General features: G+C 37.0%; 1 protein-coding gene across 1 annotated transcript in view; it reads right to left on the bottom strand.

Moving 5' to 3' along the window:
- The window catches only part of GAB3 (GRB2 associated binding protein 3), a 980,339-nt gene that overhangs the window by 71,043 nt on the left and 894,930 nt on the right, over positions 1–14,366 (bottom strand). The window contains exon 8 of the mRNA XM_044057216.1: positions 2,919–3,024. Within this exon, the coding sequence (XP_043913151.1) occupies positions 2,919–3,024 (106 nt within the window). The remainder of the gene's footprint in view (positions 1–2,918; positions 3,025–14,366) is intronic.

Here is a 14,366-nt window from a genome sequence, read left to right as displayed (position 1 = left end):
ATTGAACCACTAGCCTATGCAATAAGGAACTCCCAAATGCTTTGTGGCTTGAAACATTTGGCACAGAAAACAAAACCTTGCTTTTTGTGGATAACTGTCTTGTCCTAACAGAAGATCGATGGAAAGAGACAAAAGTGGTGACACAAATCTCAGCTTTCTGGAATGTTTCTGGATTAGCACATAAAGCAGCCAAGACCAAAATGCTACCAGTGTATAAAGTAGCCCAGAGTTGTACCTCTATTGTCTTCCCATTCCAATGGTGCAATTAAACCATCAAAATGTTTAGGTGTCAAACTGCATAATGATTTAAATATGTATGGTCATCTGTTCTAGGAAGTTTATAGTTGGAGGAGACCTCACCTAAGCTGGTTAAGAAAAATCAATGTCCTTAAAATGATGTTCTTCTGAAAGCTTTATAATATCCTGAGGTATACCCCCTCTTCTAATCATTCATGTGGTTAATAAAATTACACAAGTTCTGGAGACAATTTGAATGGGATAGAAAATGTTGCATAAACACTCAATAAGCACTTTATACACTAAGCGCAGTTGAGGGAATAGGCACTGGATATATTAAAGTAATTTCAGAAGTTTTCAAACTCCATTAATATCTTAATGGTCCCAAGTACTATTTTGGTAGTGGAAAAATAAAAAGCTTGCCAGAGTGCCATTAATACTGTGTGAACATTTTACTCCTTTGACTTTGGAATACATAAGAAACCACACTGCAAGAGAAATACAAGTCCTCTCTAAGGACAAATTTCCAAGCTGACCATAAAATGGGAGAGTTTATCAGCTTTAGATTAGATTGTAGACAGCTGGCATACAATTACCTTTGCAACATCACTGATATCTTAGTTAAGGGTCAATGTGAGGATTTTATATGACAAATGATGGAGTGTGGCTATTTTTTATTAACATAACAGCTCCCCCACAAAAAAAAAACGTGGGTTCATACATGTGACAGAAGAATTCCAACTTGTCAACAGCTTACCTCATGCACAAAGAAATGGTGAGACTAGGTGGGCTAAGTGACCTTCATATGTTATTAACCATGCGCATAATTTGAATAGAATGGCCAAACATAAATCAAAGCTCATTTAGTCAGTAACAAATGATTTAATTTGTCTTCTGCCACTGCAGGACTGAATTATGTATCTGGGAATAAGGGAATGGACAATTCTGAGTCAGTAGCCATCACAGCCCTCTTTTTCCTGCATGTTCATCTACCAAACAGAGGATATCAGCAAGCCTGGAAATTTACAAATGCCTGCATAAAGATCTTCAACTTCTGAGTGCACAGGCAAGAACCACAAGTTACGACAGGCTTCCCTGGGAATAGTTTTACGCTCATGATATCTGGATGTGAATGTGTTTTGGTGGGTACTTACTGAATGACCATGAAGTAAAGGAGGAAGAGGCTATAAACTGTTACTGTTAAGTTCCCCTCTAAGGTTCCTCTTTCCGAGTCACACAGTTCATTCTGAAAAGACATTATTAGCAGCTGCAAGGGTTTGGGATATGTATCCCCAAATCTGTCTTGTGAGGGGGATCATAGCCCTGTAAGTAAACTTTAAAAAAAAGACTTGTGTGTTCAAATAAAGAAAATTATTCTTAGCAAGTGCAGTGCTGACACTATTATTGTATGTCAGGTTACTTTTTAGTCAGACAAAAAGAAATCCCCAAAGCTATGCTTTTTTATTTATTTTCATTTAATATATGATGCATCACATTTAATAATAGAAAATTTAACAGGTGTACTAACCTAACAATGTCAGTTTTGCAAATGAAAAATCTAACTCATTGTCACAACTAAAAAAGTTTTATGAATCATACTACACCTGAAAAAAGTTTTATAAATGAAACATTTAACTGATTATTATATGTGGAAATATATGTTTGTCAATGCATTTGCCTATTTTGGGGTATAAGAGAAGGATCCATGACTAAAATGTTAATATTTTGTGATCAACACTCATAAATGTGATTATAAAAGATCACATCGGCCAGCAATCAAATGCAACTACAATTAAGAAAACGAGGAATTTTTTTTGCTCCCTTCCCTCCCACTTATATTAACCAATTTAGAGATTGCTATATATTAAGGAAAGGAGAAATCCTTGTTAAACAGCAGTCTTGAGGTGAACATGCAAAACACTGGAAGTGCACATTAGTAATCACACAAAAGAGTTTCAGTCAGTGTGCCAAATACAAGACTGGCATTCACCAGGGGACAATCCTGTGCTTTAGTTTAACATCTTTGAGACAGAAATTTTAAGTCAGAGTTGCACAGCACACAGCCACATGCATATGCAGTGTGATGTGTAGGTGTGAAGCTAATCTTTCTACACAAATTAAAGGTTCACTTACCTCAAAACTGGATTTGTCTTTGTACATGACCTCCTAATACCACTGCCTTTACTTGTGTCTTGACACTTTGTACTGTCTAAATAACTGTCATTACCTTCACTACTTTTTTTTTAATTCTTTTTCCTCTAACAATTCTGTTTATCAACTAATACTTAACAATTATGCTCCTTCTCTAACAATACTTTACCTTTTTATTTTTAATGTGTTTACATAACTGTTTTATAGTTTGTTTTGAACACTACAGAAAAGATTTCCTATGTATCATAAGACTTTAATTTGTATTCTCATCACTTTTCTTCCCAAGCCTCTGCTGAAAATGGGCTTTAGCTAAATTGGGTTATCCCATAAACAAATGGAAATAATAAAGTAACTAACTAAATAAATAAATACATACATACATAACATCTTTAATGCCTATGTAACCCCCACTTTTTGTGTGAACAATGATTTATTTGCTTGAATCAGTTTCCTACATATTTACTCAGATTTGTGGATTATTCGAATACCAAAGTATTATAAATAACTGAAAGAGGAGAGAAAGAGATTACCATAGAAACGTAACTTTCTTCATCATCTACTCCTGGAAATGAGCTGGTAAAGTTCTGTGCTGAGTTTGGACATGAGATTTCTGGTGCATAAAAGCTTGTTCGATTACTGGAAGTGAAAAGACAGAAGATGATCAGTGACATAAACTGCTGTGCAGCTTTTAATGCCAAGTGTAAACTGGTAAATCTTATATGCTTGTAAATATTGTTTTCAAGTAGTTCCAGGTACTTCACTTGCCTAAATTACACCTTTAAGTAGAAATCATCATCTCATATTGTGCAGCATACATGATACCTGCCTACAATTAAACCTTTCAGTGATATCTATAGCAAATATGTCAGATTTCAAGAAACACTGTATGAAAGACAAAAAAATTACTCTGCAAAATATTAATTAAAATTAATCAGTGGAAGCAAGAAACATGTATTTTGTTCAACATGTCTTGCCATTTTAAATTATTTAAACATGAAGTCATAAAAAAACTATCTTATATAGAAGTTCAGGGGGAAATGAAAAGTTTGTGCTGAAATCAGGTGGCAACAGGCTTGCCTCATGGATATCAGTAACAATGCTGGTTACTTTAATGCTTTAATCTGTTGATGGCAAGCAAAAAAATGAGTTTCATTTTAAATCATTACAAAGACATTAGTTTGGATCAACTGCTGTAAATTAAGATAAAGCATTTTTGGCCAGGTCACTGATTTCACAGGTCTTACTTTAACAGTCCATACTCATCTCGCGCATTTTACTAAATAAATATGCATTGCTGATGAAGATAGCATTATTATCACAACATACTACACAAGTTCTGAGCTCAACATTCACTGAAAAGGCAGCTCTGGATTTTACTGGGAAGGTATACAGTAGGATGAATTTTACACCAAATGGAAGTAGTCTGTCATTTATGCTGTATTAACATCACTTTATGACATGATTTGGGTCATAAAAAGTCACAAAAATGTTACATTTGTTAAATATATGTCTTCTTTCCTTCAGTATTCATTTGCATTTGTTAAGCAGGTAGATGGAATGGTCCATTGGCCCTTATCAGACATGTTCTATGGTAATGACTACACATACAGCAGTAGCAGTATGTCAGCGTACAGAATGTTGACAAAGCAGTAGAACAGTAGGGAATGGCTAGCTACAATCCACAAAACAAAAACATACTTTCATTCTTTCATTTTTTTTTTCTTACTTCTTGCAGTAATTTAAACATCACACACTGAAATCCCTTTAATGATTAACAGAGTTTGAAGTTTCATACTAGGGAGAGAGTGGAAAGTGTTTATCTTCTGTAAAACCAAAACATTACTTATTCTTTTATGTTATGTTTCAACTGAAATAATATAGCCTGAGACCAATGATGTGCAAAGGGATTCAAGCAGTTACATAAATATGTTATGTACATTGGCTCCAGTGCACATTGTTTGCAAGAATGCGACTTGTAAAGAGAGGATCTCTGTGATCCAATAAATACAGATGTATTCCTCTGTCCAGGAACTGCACTTCTGCATGTATAGTGCACCATGAGTTGTGCACAGTACTGCTATAGTAAGTACACTAGTAGGGAGCAGCCATCCAGCAATACATGTATCAGCTCTGCAGTCTTAGATGTACAGTGCATCATAAGTTGTGCACAGTGCTACCACTGTACAATAGTAGGGGACAGTAATACTATAGTTATTGCACTAGTAGGGGGTAGCCAGCCAGCTATATATTTATCAGCTCTGCAGTACTGTACGCACAGTGCACCATGAGCTGTGCAGAGTACTTCTATAGTAAGTACACATGTAGGGAACAGCCATTCAGCAATACATGTATCTCTTGGGTGTAGAGTGTACCATGAGCTGTGAGCAGTACTACCACAGTAAGTACAATAGTAGGGGGCAGCCATCCAGAAGTACATGCATCATTTCTGTACTCCTGGATTTACAGTGCATCATGAAAATTAAGCAGTACTACTATAGTGGGCACATTAGTCCAGAGCAACCATCCTGAAAATCATGTATCACACCTGCACTCCTGGATGTACAGTGCACGATGAGATGCATGTGCACAGTAGTAGTGCACTAAGTGCACTTGTAGAGGGCAGCCATCAAGTAATCATGTATCATATCTGCACTCTTGGATGTACAGTGCACGATGAGTTGTGTGCAGTACCACTACAGTAAGTACACTAGTAGGAAGCAGCCAGCCAGCAATATATATATCAGCTCTGCACTCTTGGTTGTACAGTGCACCATGAGCTGTGCCCAATACAACTACAGTAAGTATACTAGTAGGGAACAGCCATCCAACAACACATGCATTTACTCTGCAGTCTTATATGTACAGTACACCATGAGTTGTACACAGTACTACATCAATAAATATGCTAGTAGACAGTATCCATCCAACAATACATGTATCTGCTCTATACTCGTACATGTACAGTGCACCATGACTTGCACACAGTAGTACTACAGTGGGAAGCAGCCATCCAGCAATACATGTATCAGCTCAGCACTATTGGAACTACAATGCACCATGATATGGGTGCAGCACTACTACAGTAATTACTCTAGTAGTGAGCAGCCACCCAGCAATATATGTATCAGCTCTGCACTCTTGAATGTATAGCACATCATGAGCTGTGCAAAGTACTACTATAGTAAGAACACTAGTATGGAGCAGCCATTCAGCAATACACTTATGAGGTCTGCACTCTTACATGTACAGTGCACCATGAGATGTGTCTGCACAGTACTAGTGCAGTAAGTGCTTTAGTAGAAGGCAGCCATCCAATAATACATCTATCAGCTCTGCACTCTTGGATGTATAGTGTGCTATGTGCTGTGCACAGTACTGCCACTGTAAGCAGAATAGTAGGGAGGAGTACTCCAGCAATACAAATATCAGCTCTGCACTCTTGGATGTACTGCGCACCATGAGGTGTGCACAGTGCTACTACAGCAAGTACACTCATAGGGATGAGCCATCCAGCAATACAGGTATCGTCTCTGCACTCCTGGATATACAGTGCACCATGAGCTATGCACAGTACAACTATAGTAAGTACACTAAAAGGGTGAAGCCATCCAACAATACAGGTATCATCTCTGCACTCTTGGATGTACACTGAACCATGGGTATGAGTTGTGCACAATACTACTACAGTAAGTGCACTTGTAGGGAGCATCCATCCAGCAATACATGCATCAGCTCTGCACTGTTGAATGTACAGTACACCATGAGTTTTGCATAGCACTGCTACAGGAAGTACACTAGTAGGGAGCAGCTAACAGGCAACATAAGTATCAACTCTGCTTACTTAAGTCTTTAATCTGGACTTGCAAATATAGTGTCTATTTCAAATAACTGACACTTCGCAAGTGATGTTTTGCACTTCTCCTCCAAAATGTTCCCTATTTTTGCCAATAAATATTATGGGATAATATTTACTTCTTTAATGGAGAGTTACATCCTAGAGTGAAGCAGAAATGACTCTTGAAATAACCAATAAATAAGTGAGGAGTTGCATATTTGTTATTTCTGGGGAAACAGTCTTAACCATTTCCTTTCCTTTTCTTTTCAGGGAAGGGAGAAACAGCATAGCAGCACATGCATAAGCACGTGTACTCACTCTGTATTGTGTGTGTGTGTGTGTGTGTGTGTGTGTGTGTGTGTGTGTGTGTGTGTGTGTGTGTGTGTGTGTGTGTGTGTGTGTCTGTGGGGGTGTGGGTGTGTGTGTGTGTGTGTGGTGTATGTGTCATACCTCTCAACTTCTTCACTCAAGAATTCTAGACAAAGCTAAAAATGTTGTGGGAGGACAAAGCCCGGTTTGTAAATATTACTCTAATTCACTTAGAAAGTTAACAGAAAGTACAATTTTGTAAGAAAACATAACACAGCAGTAGATATTCATATGATAGCTGCTGCAGTAGCCTAAGCTATATCAGTTATATCTTGTTAATGATATAACAGCCAGCCAAGTTCCAAAGTGCACCTTTCACTCACTTGAAGGGAGCGGCCATGGCAGCAGTGATCATTTCAACATCTATTATTATGGTAAGTTCAGTGTGCTATATTCTTCATAATGATCACTACTGCAGTAACCTAAGCTATACAGGTAGACTACCATAACTTATATTGACGGGGAAAGGATGGAAAGAAGAGGATCCAGGAGCCCCTTGAGAAAGGTCCTAGCAAAGTCTCTGTCCTTGACCTGTGAAGAGATCTAGTTCATAGTGCTTTGTGAAAGTGTGCATAGAGGACCAAGTTCCTACTTCTATAAAACGTCTATAATCCAACCCTTTCCAAAAAAGTTACAGATGAAGTTATGATGGGTGTAAACAAAAGTCATGTACTTACCATAACAATAGAGCTGTGCTATCTTCTTCCATCTCACTCAATGGAGATATGAACATATCTGGGGCTAGCAATTAAAACATTGTTTACAATGCTCAAGCTCCTGCCCTCTCTCATAATGCACCACCACCTTTACAGCCCTCAGACTGCGTTTACCCCCAAGTTGGTGATTAGCAATCCTCACGTATAAAACACCATTACCAAAAGCAAAATACTGTAGTCACAAAGGTAAATCTAAAATAATTGCAATCAAGCAAGGCTCCAGGTAGGTACAGTATAGTCTATTAGTAGCCAAAATATAGTGTCTGGATGGTGGATGGATGTTGAGAATGCTGAAATGGACAGAAGAAGACAACATGGATTTATTGTTATGGTAAGTGCATAACTTTAACATCTGGTCTTGTCTTTACCATCCACCTCATCTGATGGGACAGAGTCCCCTGCTAAAATGCTCTCAGAAGATTGCAGGTCGAGCTTATAATGAGAGACAAATATGAACTGTATACCATATAGCTAATGCACATATCTCATCAATATTAATGATGTTAAAGAAGGCTGCAGAGTGTGCTTTTGGCTTAGATGGCAATGACAAATCTTTAGCTCTGCAGATGAAAGTAAAGCAATCAAAAAGCCACCTGGATAATGTAACCTTAGAAATATTTTGCAGTGTAAATAAAACTGCAGCTGGCAGTGAATATCCAAAGAATGGAGCAGATATTTGTCCTCATTTGAGAGATTCTGGAAGAAAATCATTAAGGGGAGCAGTCTGGTTTAAAGAATCACCTATACCACTTTGGGAAGGAAGGCTGGATTAGTTCTGAGACAAACTATGACATTATGAAAAATCAAATATGGAGGTTTGCATATTAAGGCCTGTAATTCTGAAATCCTTCTGGCAGAGGTAACAGGTAACAGAAAAAAATGTATCCCCAGTCAAAAGTTTCAAGTCAGCTGAAGATGTAGGTTCAAATTGTGCCTTAGTACAACTTTGTTGTAGGATAATAGTGTCCAAGGTGGCACAAGATCCCTCAGTGTGGTGGTCACAAAAGAAACATCCTTCTCAGGAATGCTTTTGATAGCCTGAGGGAAGCAACAGAAGCATATTTTTATAATTTAAAATTCCAAATCCAATGTCATTTTCATATTTCTATTCATTTAATGTGCTGAAAGTAATGCTACAAATCTGTCATTTCAATTTTACTGTTCTTTTGTGGATCTTTTTCTCCAGGCTTCCACTGAAAAAAGGCTCCTGCCAAGTCGGACTTTCCCAGTCAACAAAAAACTAATAATAACTAACTAACTAACTAACTAACTAACTAACTAACTAACTAACTAACTAACTAACTAACTAACTAACTAAACTAAATATTTTTCCCCAACAAGAACATTAGAATTGGCCACCAGCTGAATTTTAATCATAGAATAATGACGTTCAGAGTGAGAAAGACCCACTAGGAAATCCAAAATAGATGGAAAAGATGCCAAAAAAACGGATCCAAACATTTAGAATTTGCCCAAACTGTAAACCTCTTCCACTTACTTCTGTAGGTCTTCCTAGTGGAAGGTTTCTGGGAAGAAGGTAAGCCTGGGAATAACCCTGGAAAAAAGCCTAAGATTCCTGGCCATCATCAGCAGTGAAAAAATAAAGTGGTCAGACAGGAATTTGATGAATAGGCGAAGGATGGGAGATTAGAAATGGAAGGGGATCTAGGACCTAATGTGGGTACACTAGTGCAACCATAAGAAGGGGAATGAAAGCTGTTGAGGCCAAAAGGGGGCAATGAAAATCACTTTTGCCTTGCATCAGACTGCCTTCTACAGAAACATGACTATGAGAGGAGTTGGGAGGAGACAAGTATTGATTAAAGCATTCCTTGGTGACTTTTTCCTCTGAAAGATCAGCATGAAGAAACTGTTGCACTTGGGAGTTGACTGGGGTTGCAAACACATCACAGCAGGGCTGGCCACAGTGATTAAAAGTCTTGTATGCCACTGACTGATTAAAGGACCAGTCGTGGCAGAAGAACTGACACTGGATTTGTCTGGGATGTGTGTTGCAGTCAGAAAACAATGGTAAGGCATTGCCTTCTGCCACACAATAATGGCTTCCCAGCATGAGTAAGAACAGGTTCCACCTTGCTTGTTGATGTACCAGACAACAGAAATATTGATGATCTTTACTGCAACCACACTGGTGGGGAGGCAATGCCGAAAGGCCTACAGTACAAGGAGGACTGTCTGCATCTACAGGGCATTCATGTGAAGGCTGGTCTTGATATCGGGCGAGGTACGCTGAGCTATTATTCTTCCTTCAAAATGCCACTCGGACTCTCAAGGGGAGGTGTCCATAGTTATCATGGTGCTTGGTGGGGGAGACACAAAGGGACATCCAAAGGAAGTCAGAGAGGAAGTCGGCCACCATTGTTTATGTTGCCTCCAGATGTTTGTTAGTCTGATAGGGTGGTGTATCTCCTGAAACATCATGGACCACTAGACAGATAGAATCCACTAGAATACTCCTATGTAAAACCTTGCATGTGGGGCTAGAGTGATATTTGCTGTCAAGGAACCCAATACATGTAGGATTAGGTGAGCTGGCAGATTCTAGAGATGTAACACATGTACAGCTTAGTTCTTTCACTGACTAAGTCTGGTCAAATGTTTTATTTTTATTATTTTCAAACTAAGTCTTCATTTTTGAAGTTTGAACTGCTTTTAACCATTTCTGAATGCTGGATTTTGGTTATTTGGCCTGCTTTTTTTAAACAAAGAAGTGAAGATAGCAGCCTGATTATTTCACACAGGGGTCAGCTATTCTACTTGCATCTCTGATTGTGTTTATGTACTTGTACATCCTGTGGTTTAAATTTTGGATGTGCACAAGGGTATTGGATACAAGGCAGAGTTACAAAAACCACTAGAGATGTTTTCTTTTACTGCTTAGTAAATAGTGACTCTTTCATTAATGGTAGGCAATTTCATACAGGTTGCAAGGGTGTCAATTTAGATTTGCAAGTAATGCAGATCTAAGTATTTTAGTTTCAGATATCTGGATTTTTTTAGCATTATGAGCCGAGTGGAAGGTGTTACATGGAAGATCATGCTTATTCGATTTTGGGAATTGGGACCTTTTAGCTATTGCTATACATGGAGACGGGGTTGTGTGAGTCAATAGCACAGTTTCATCTGATTTATTACTTTGGAGGTAAAGTTTTCTGTGGGTGTATTGCAGTTTAGAAGGAGGTACAGCTTTACACCAAGGTATGTTTGTTGTATAACATTTGGTATTGTGATCCCCTTAGAGCTTCATAAAGTTAACAGGTTAAAGATGTTAGATTCTTTGTAGTAGAGAACAGCATGACATGTGTTTTATAAATGTTAATTAGTAGTTTATTTTTAGCCAGTTACATTGGTCTGTGAACTTAGATTGTGTACCATTTTGAATGAAATGGTAACAGAATATCTTCCACGTACATAATTATATTATGATTGGGTAGATCTAGAGTTATGCCAATAAGCGAGAATAAACGAGGTCCTAAGACAGAGCCATGAGAGACTCAAGTGCTAAGTCCACCTTTTCAAAGACAGTTGGTAACTGGAACAGATTTGAAATTGTGTATCTTGTAAGTAGTTTCTGAACCAAGTTAAGGTGCTTTCTGCAAAATTTAGTTTCTGTAATTTTTCAAGCATAAGGTTATAGTTCACATTCTGAAAGACCTGACTCATATCAACATATACAGTAGGCATAATGAGGCCCTTGTTAATACTGGCATGAACGTTGTCAGTAGCTGACAGTAAAGTGATCTGAGTTGCAAAACAGTTTCTGAAACTATGTTGTTGATCACAAAGTAGTCCATAACTATTTATATGTTTAAATGGTTGGGGTTATATTAACTTTTCAAATATGTTAGTAAGGGGACAGAGGTTAGAGATATGTCTGATGTCTTTAACATTAGATGAGGCTTATAATTTATGTAAAAGAATAAGGATTACACGTTTGAATAATGGATGGCTGTACCTGTAAGAAGGAAAGATTAAAAATATGGTTAAGAGGTTTTGTAATTCTTTCTGATGCTAGTTTTAGGAAAGTATATAATTTATTTAAGTCCGTATGGGGTAGTACACTGATCACAACAGACAATTAGTCAGGGAGAGGAAATTAATAAAAATAAAACAGAACTGATTCACAAACACTGAGTAATCACAGAAGGTAGAGCCCTAACAAGATGATATTGCTATGTACAGATGGGGAGAGAAGGTATGAGAGTCAATAGCATAGTTTCATCTGGTTATTTACTCTGGAGGTAATGTTATCTGTGTGTATATTGCAGTTTAGAAGTGGACTAATGTTTGTTTTTTTCTGTTTTGTGTATAACATTTGATATTGTGATTTCCTTAGAGTAATAATGTTAATATTTAAATTAGTAAGGGACATGCTTAACAATGTTTGTTGAACAATAATGATAGAAGAAGGTGGTGGTATGCATGCAGCATGTATGTAGTGGTTAAGATGGTGAATTAGGGTGTAGTGGGAGGTTGGCATAATGATTAAGTTGGTTGCCTTACAGACACAAGGTGCAGGATTTGATTCTCACATGGGGTAATTGGCTAGACATAAAATGGTCCATAAGGGCAGTTAGCCTAGGACTAATCTACGAACCTAAGTAGACTGAATTTGACTGCTGAAGAGTTACATTTAATTAATAAGGATTAAAGTATTTTCCATTTATGTCAGTGAAATGAAAAGCTGCAGAATATGCAGTTAGTGTGTAGCATTGGGAGAGGTAGTTTATTGTGTGAGGGTTGTGTGGTAAAAGAGTTGGCAATCTCATTTACAGTGGAGAGAAGAAAGTTCCTATATTCATTGTTGAAGGAATCTTAGTGTTGTATCTGTTGATAAGTCAGTGATAGTTCCTGTAAGTTGTTTTACTTCTTTCCAGAATGATTTTGGTTTAGTTGTCAAGGTATTTTGCCTTTATCTTACATACAGTGCTTTGGTGGTTTTGGTGTCTATTCTTCATTAATATCAAATATTGATGTTGTAGGTTGTGACTGGTGGGGTCCTGTTTCCATGCATTGTCCCTTTGGTTAATTTTTTGTTTAATATCACCTGTGTTAGCCAGGGACATTTCTGTCTTCTTGGCCAGCTCCTTGCTTTGGGGAAGAGAGTTCTTTTGGATATTATAAAGGATACTGATGGTTTCTTTGCTTTGCTTCCTGGCTGGGGCACTAAGAGGTTCTCTGGTTTGATTCTTGATGGTGGTACCTTCTATGTAGACTTTGCATGCTCTCCCTGCATTCGGATAGGTTTCCTCTGCTTCCTATGGTTTCTTTACACATTCTAGAGACATGCAGTATGTGTACTGAGAACACTAAATTACACCTAGGTATGACCACATGCATGTATGATACAGAAGAAAGCTCTGGAAACCTACTTCTGCTTCCTCCCCTTTGCCTTGAAAATTTCACTGATAGCAGTAGCTATCCAAATGGCCACTGTAAGAGTTAGATGCAACTCGAAAGAGAGTGACAGTGGTTGGTTTTGCTTTTATTTAAATGGGATACAAATAAATTACTTTGCCCAAAAACACAATGGTTCACTAAAAGTCATACTTTAACAGAGGCCAAATTAATTCATGTCTAACTTGCAAAACAATACAAAAGGGAACATAATGGTAACGATGTGTTTTTTTTTTTTTTTTGCTGTTAGCTCATGTCAGATAAACCTATCTCTATGTTCATGTTTTATAATTTTTAATCGCTATCTAAATGAGAATATAATACTAAAAAGCATTGTTAAAGGATGTGCTTATGCTTATCAAATTTTGTCTGGAGTTCAGTCTTCTGATCTCTGTCAAAGTATTAAGAATATTTTACTTTGCTGGCTTTAGTGCTCATGGGTCTTAAAGATGTATTGCCACACATCATAAACTATAGGATCATTTCATCATTGTCTATCTGTCCAGAACTCGGTAGCTTTCTGCAAAACTCCTGCACATTTCTCTGATTTTGCTAATCTTCTTTCACCAGCCACAAGATCTTGAATGGTCTATTAGTGCATTCCTTTGGCACAATCAAAGCCAACAGGATATATGCATTCCAGATAAACACAATGACTGACTGACATCAAAACACCAATGACTAATACTCAGCTTTGTTAAAGGAGGCCTACTTGTAGAACGCTGACACACAAAGAAATACTGTGTTGTACTGTTGATATACTCTGTTTATTCTATGAAATGATAAAGTTTGACTTAGAATTCAAAATTAATTTTTATTTTATTCTAATGCCTTTTAAGCCATACTCTGAATAAATATAGAGATTAGCTAAATAATAAATGTCAAGACAATGCAGGTGAAGGATAAAATATATGTATTATTACATATTGCTATTCTTATCTTACTCACCCAACTTGTCTTGACATCTTATGGCATATAATATTTGTAGTAACCTACTGTATTTTATTAATGTCTGCACGACATAGTTGATCTAAAAAGTTTTAAGTTTTTTGAGAAGGAGGAAGAAATATAGGTTGCAATGGGATATATACTTCAATTCATAGATTGTTTTATACATTCATAATTTAGAAAGTTTGTTATCTTCTTCAAATATTGGTCTGTAAGAACAATAACCTATTATATACTATGACTCTATAATATATAACCCTCCCTTCCTTTTTAGATATTAATAAAGTATGCAGTTGCAGTGACCCACTTTTAAGTGATATGAGCTGGCAGATTTGTGGCTTATATGTAACACATATTAAGCCAGGAACATTAGGTTCCATGAAGAAGGATGTTACTGTAAACACTATTTTACCTTCTTTAATTGTTACAGAAACCCAGTCCATAAGACATTTTGCTATAAACTACACGGTAAACCATTTAGGAAATCACTATGATTATCTTGAACCATTATATATTTTAAATGGGCTTAACATAAATGTTTATCACTGAATGTAAATGGGCTAAATAACCATATCAAAAGAGCAAGTATTAATAAATATCTTTCTTTACATAAGGCAGATATAGTATTTCTTCAAGAGACACATTTAATATCCCAATATTTAAATAAGCTCACACTAAAAGATTATAAAATT

Source organism: Protopterus annectens, chromosome 15.part0, assembly GCF_019279795.1.
Source record: "Protopterus annectens isolate FY-2018-M chromosome 15.part0, PAN1.0, whole genome shotgun sequence".
Classification (NCBI taxonomy): Eukaryota; Metazoa; Chordata; order Ceratodontiformes; family Protopteridae; genus Protopterus; species Protopterus annectens.
Note: the sequence above shows the minus strand (reverse complement) of the source record. Positions and strands in the feature narration are given on the sequence as shown.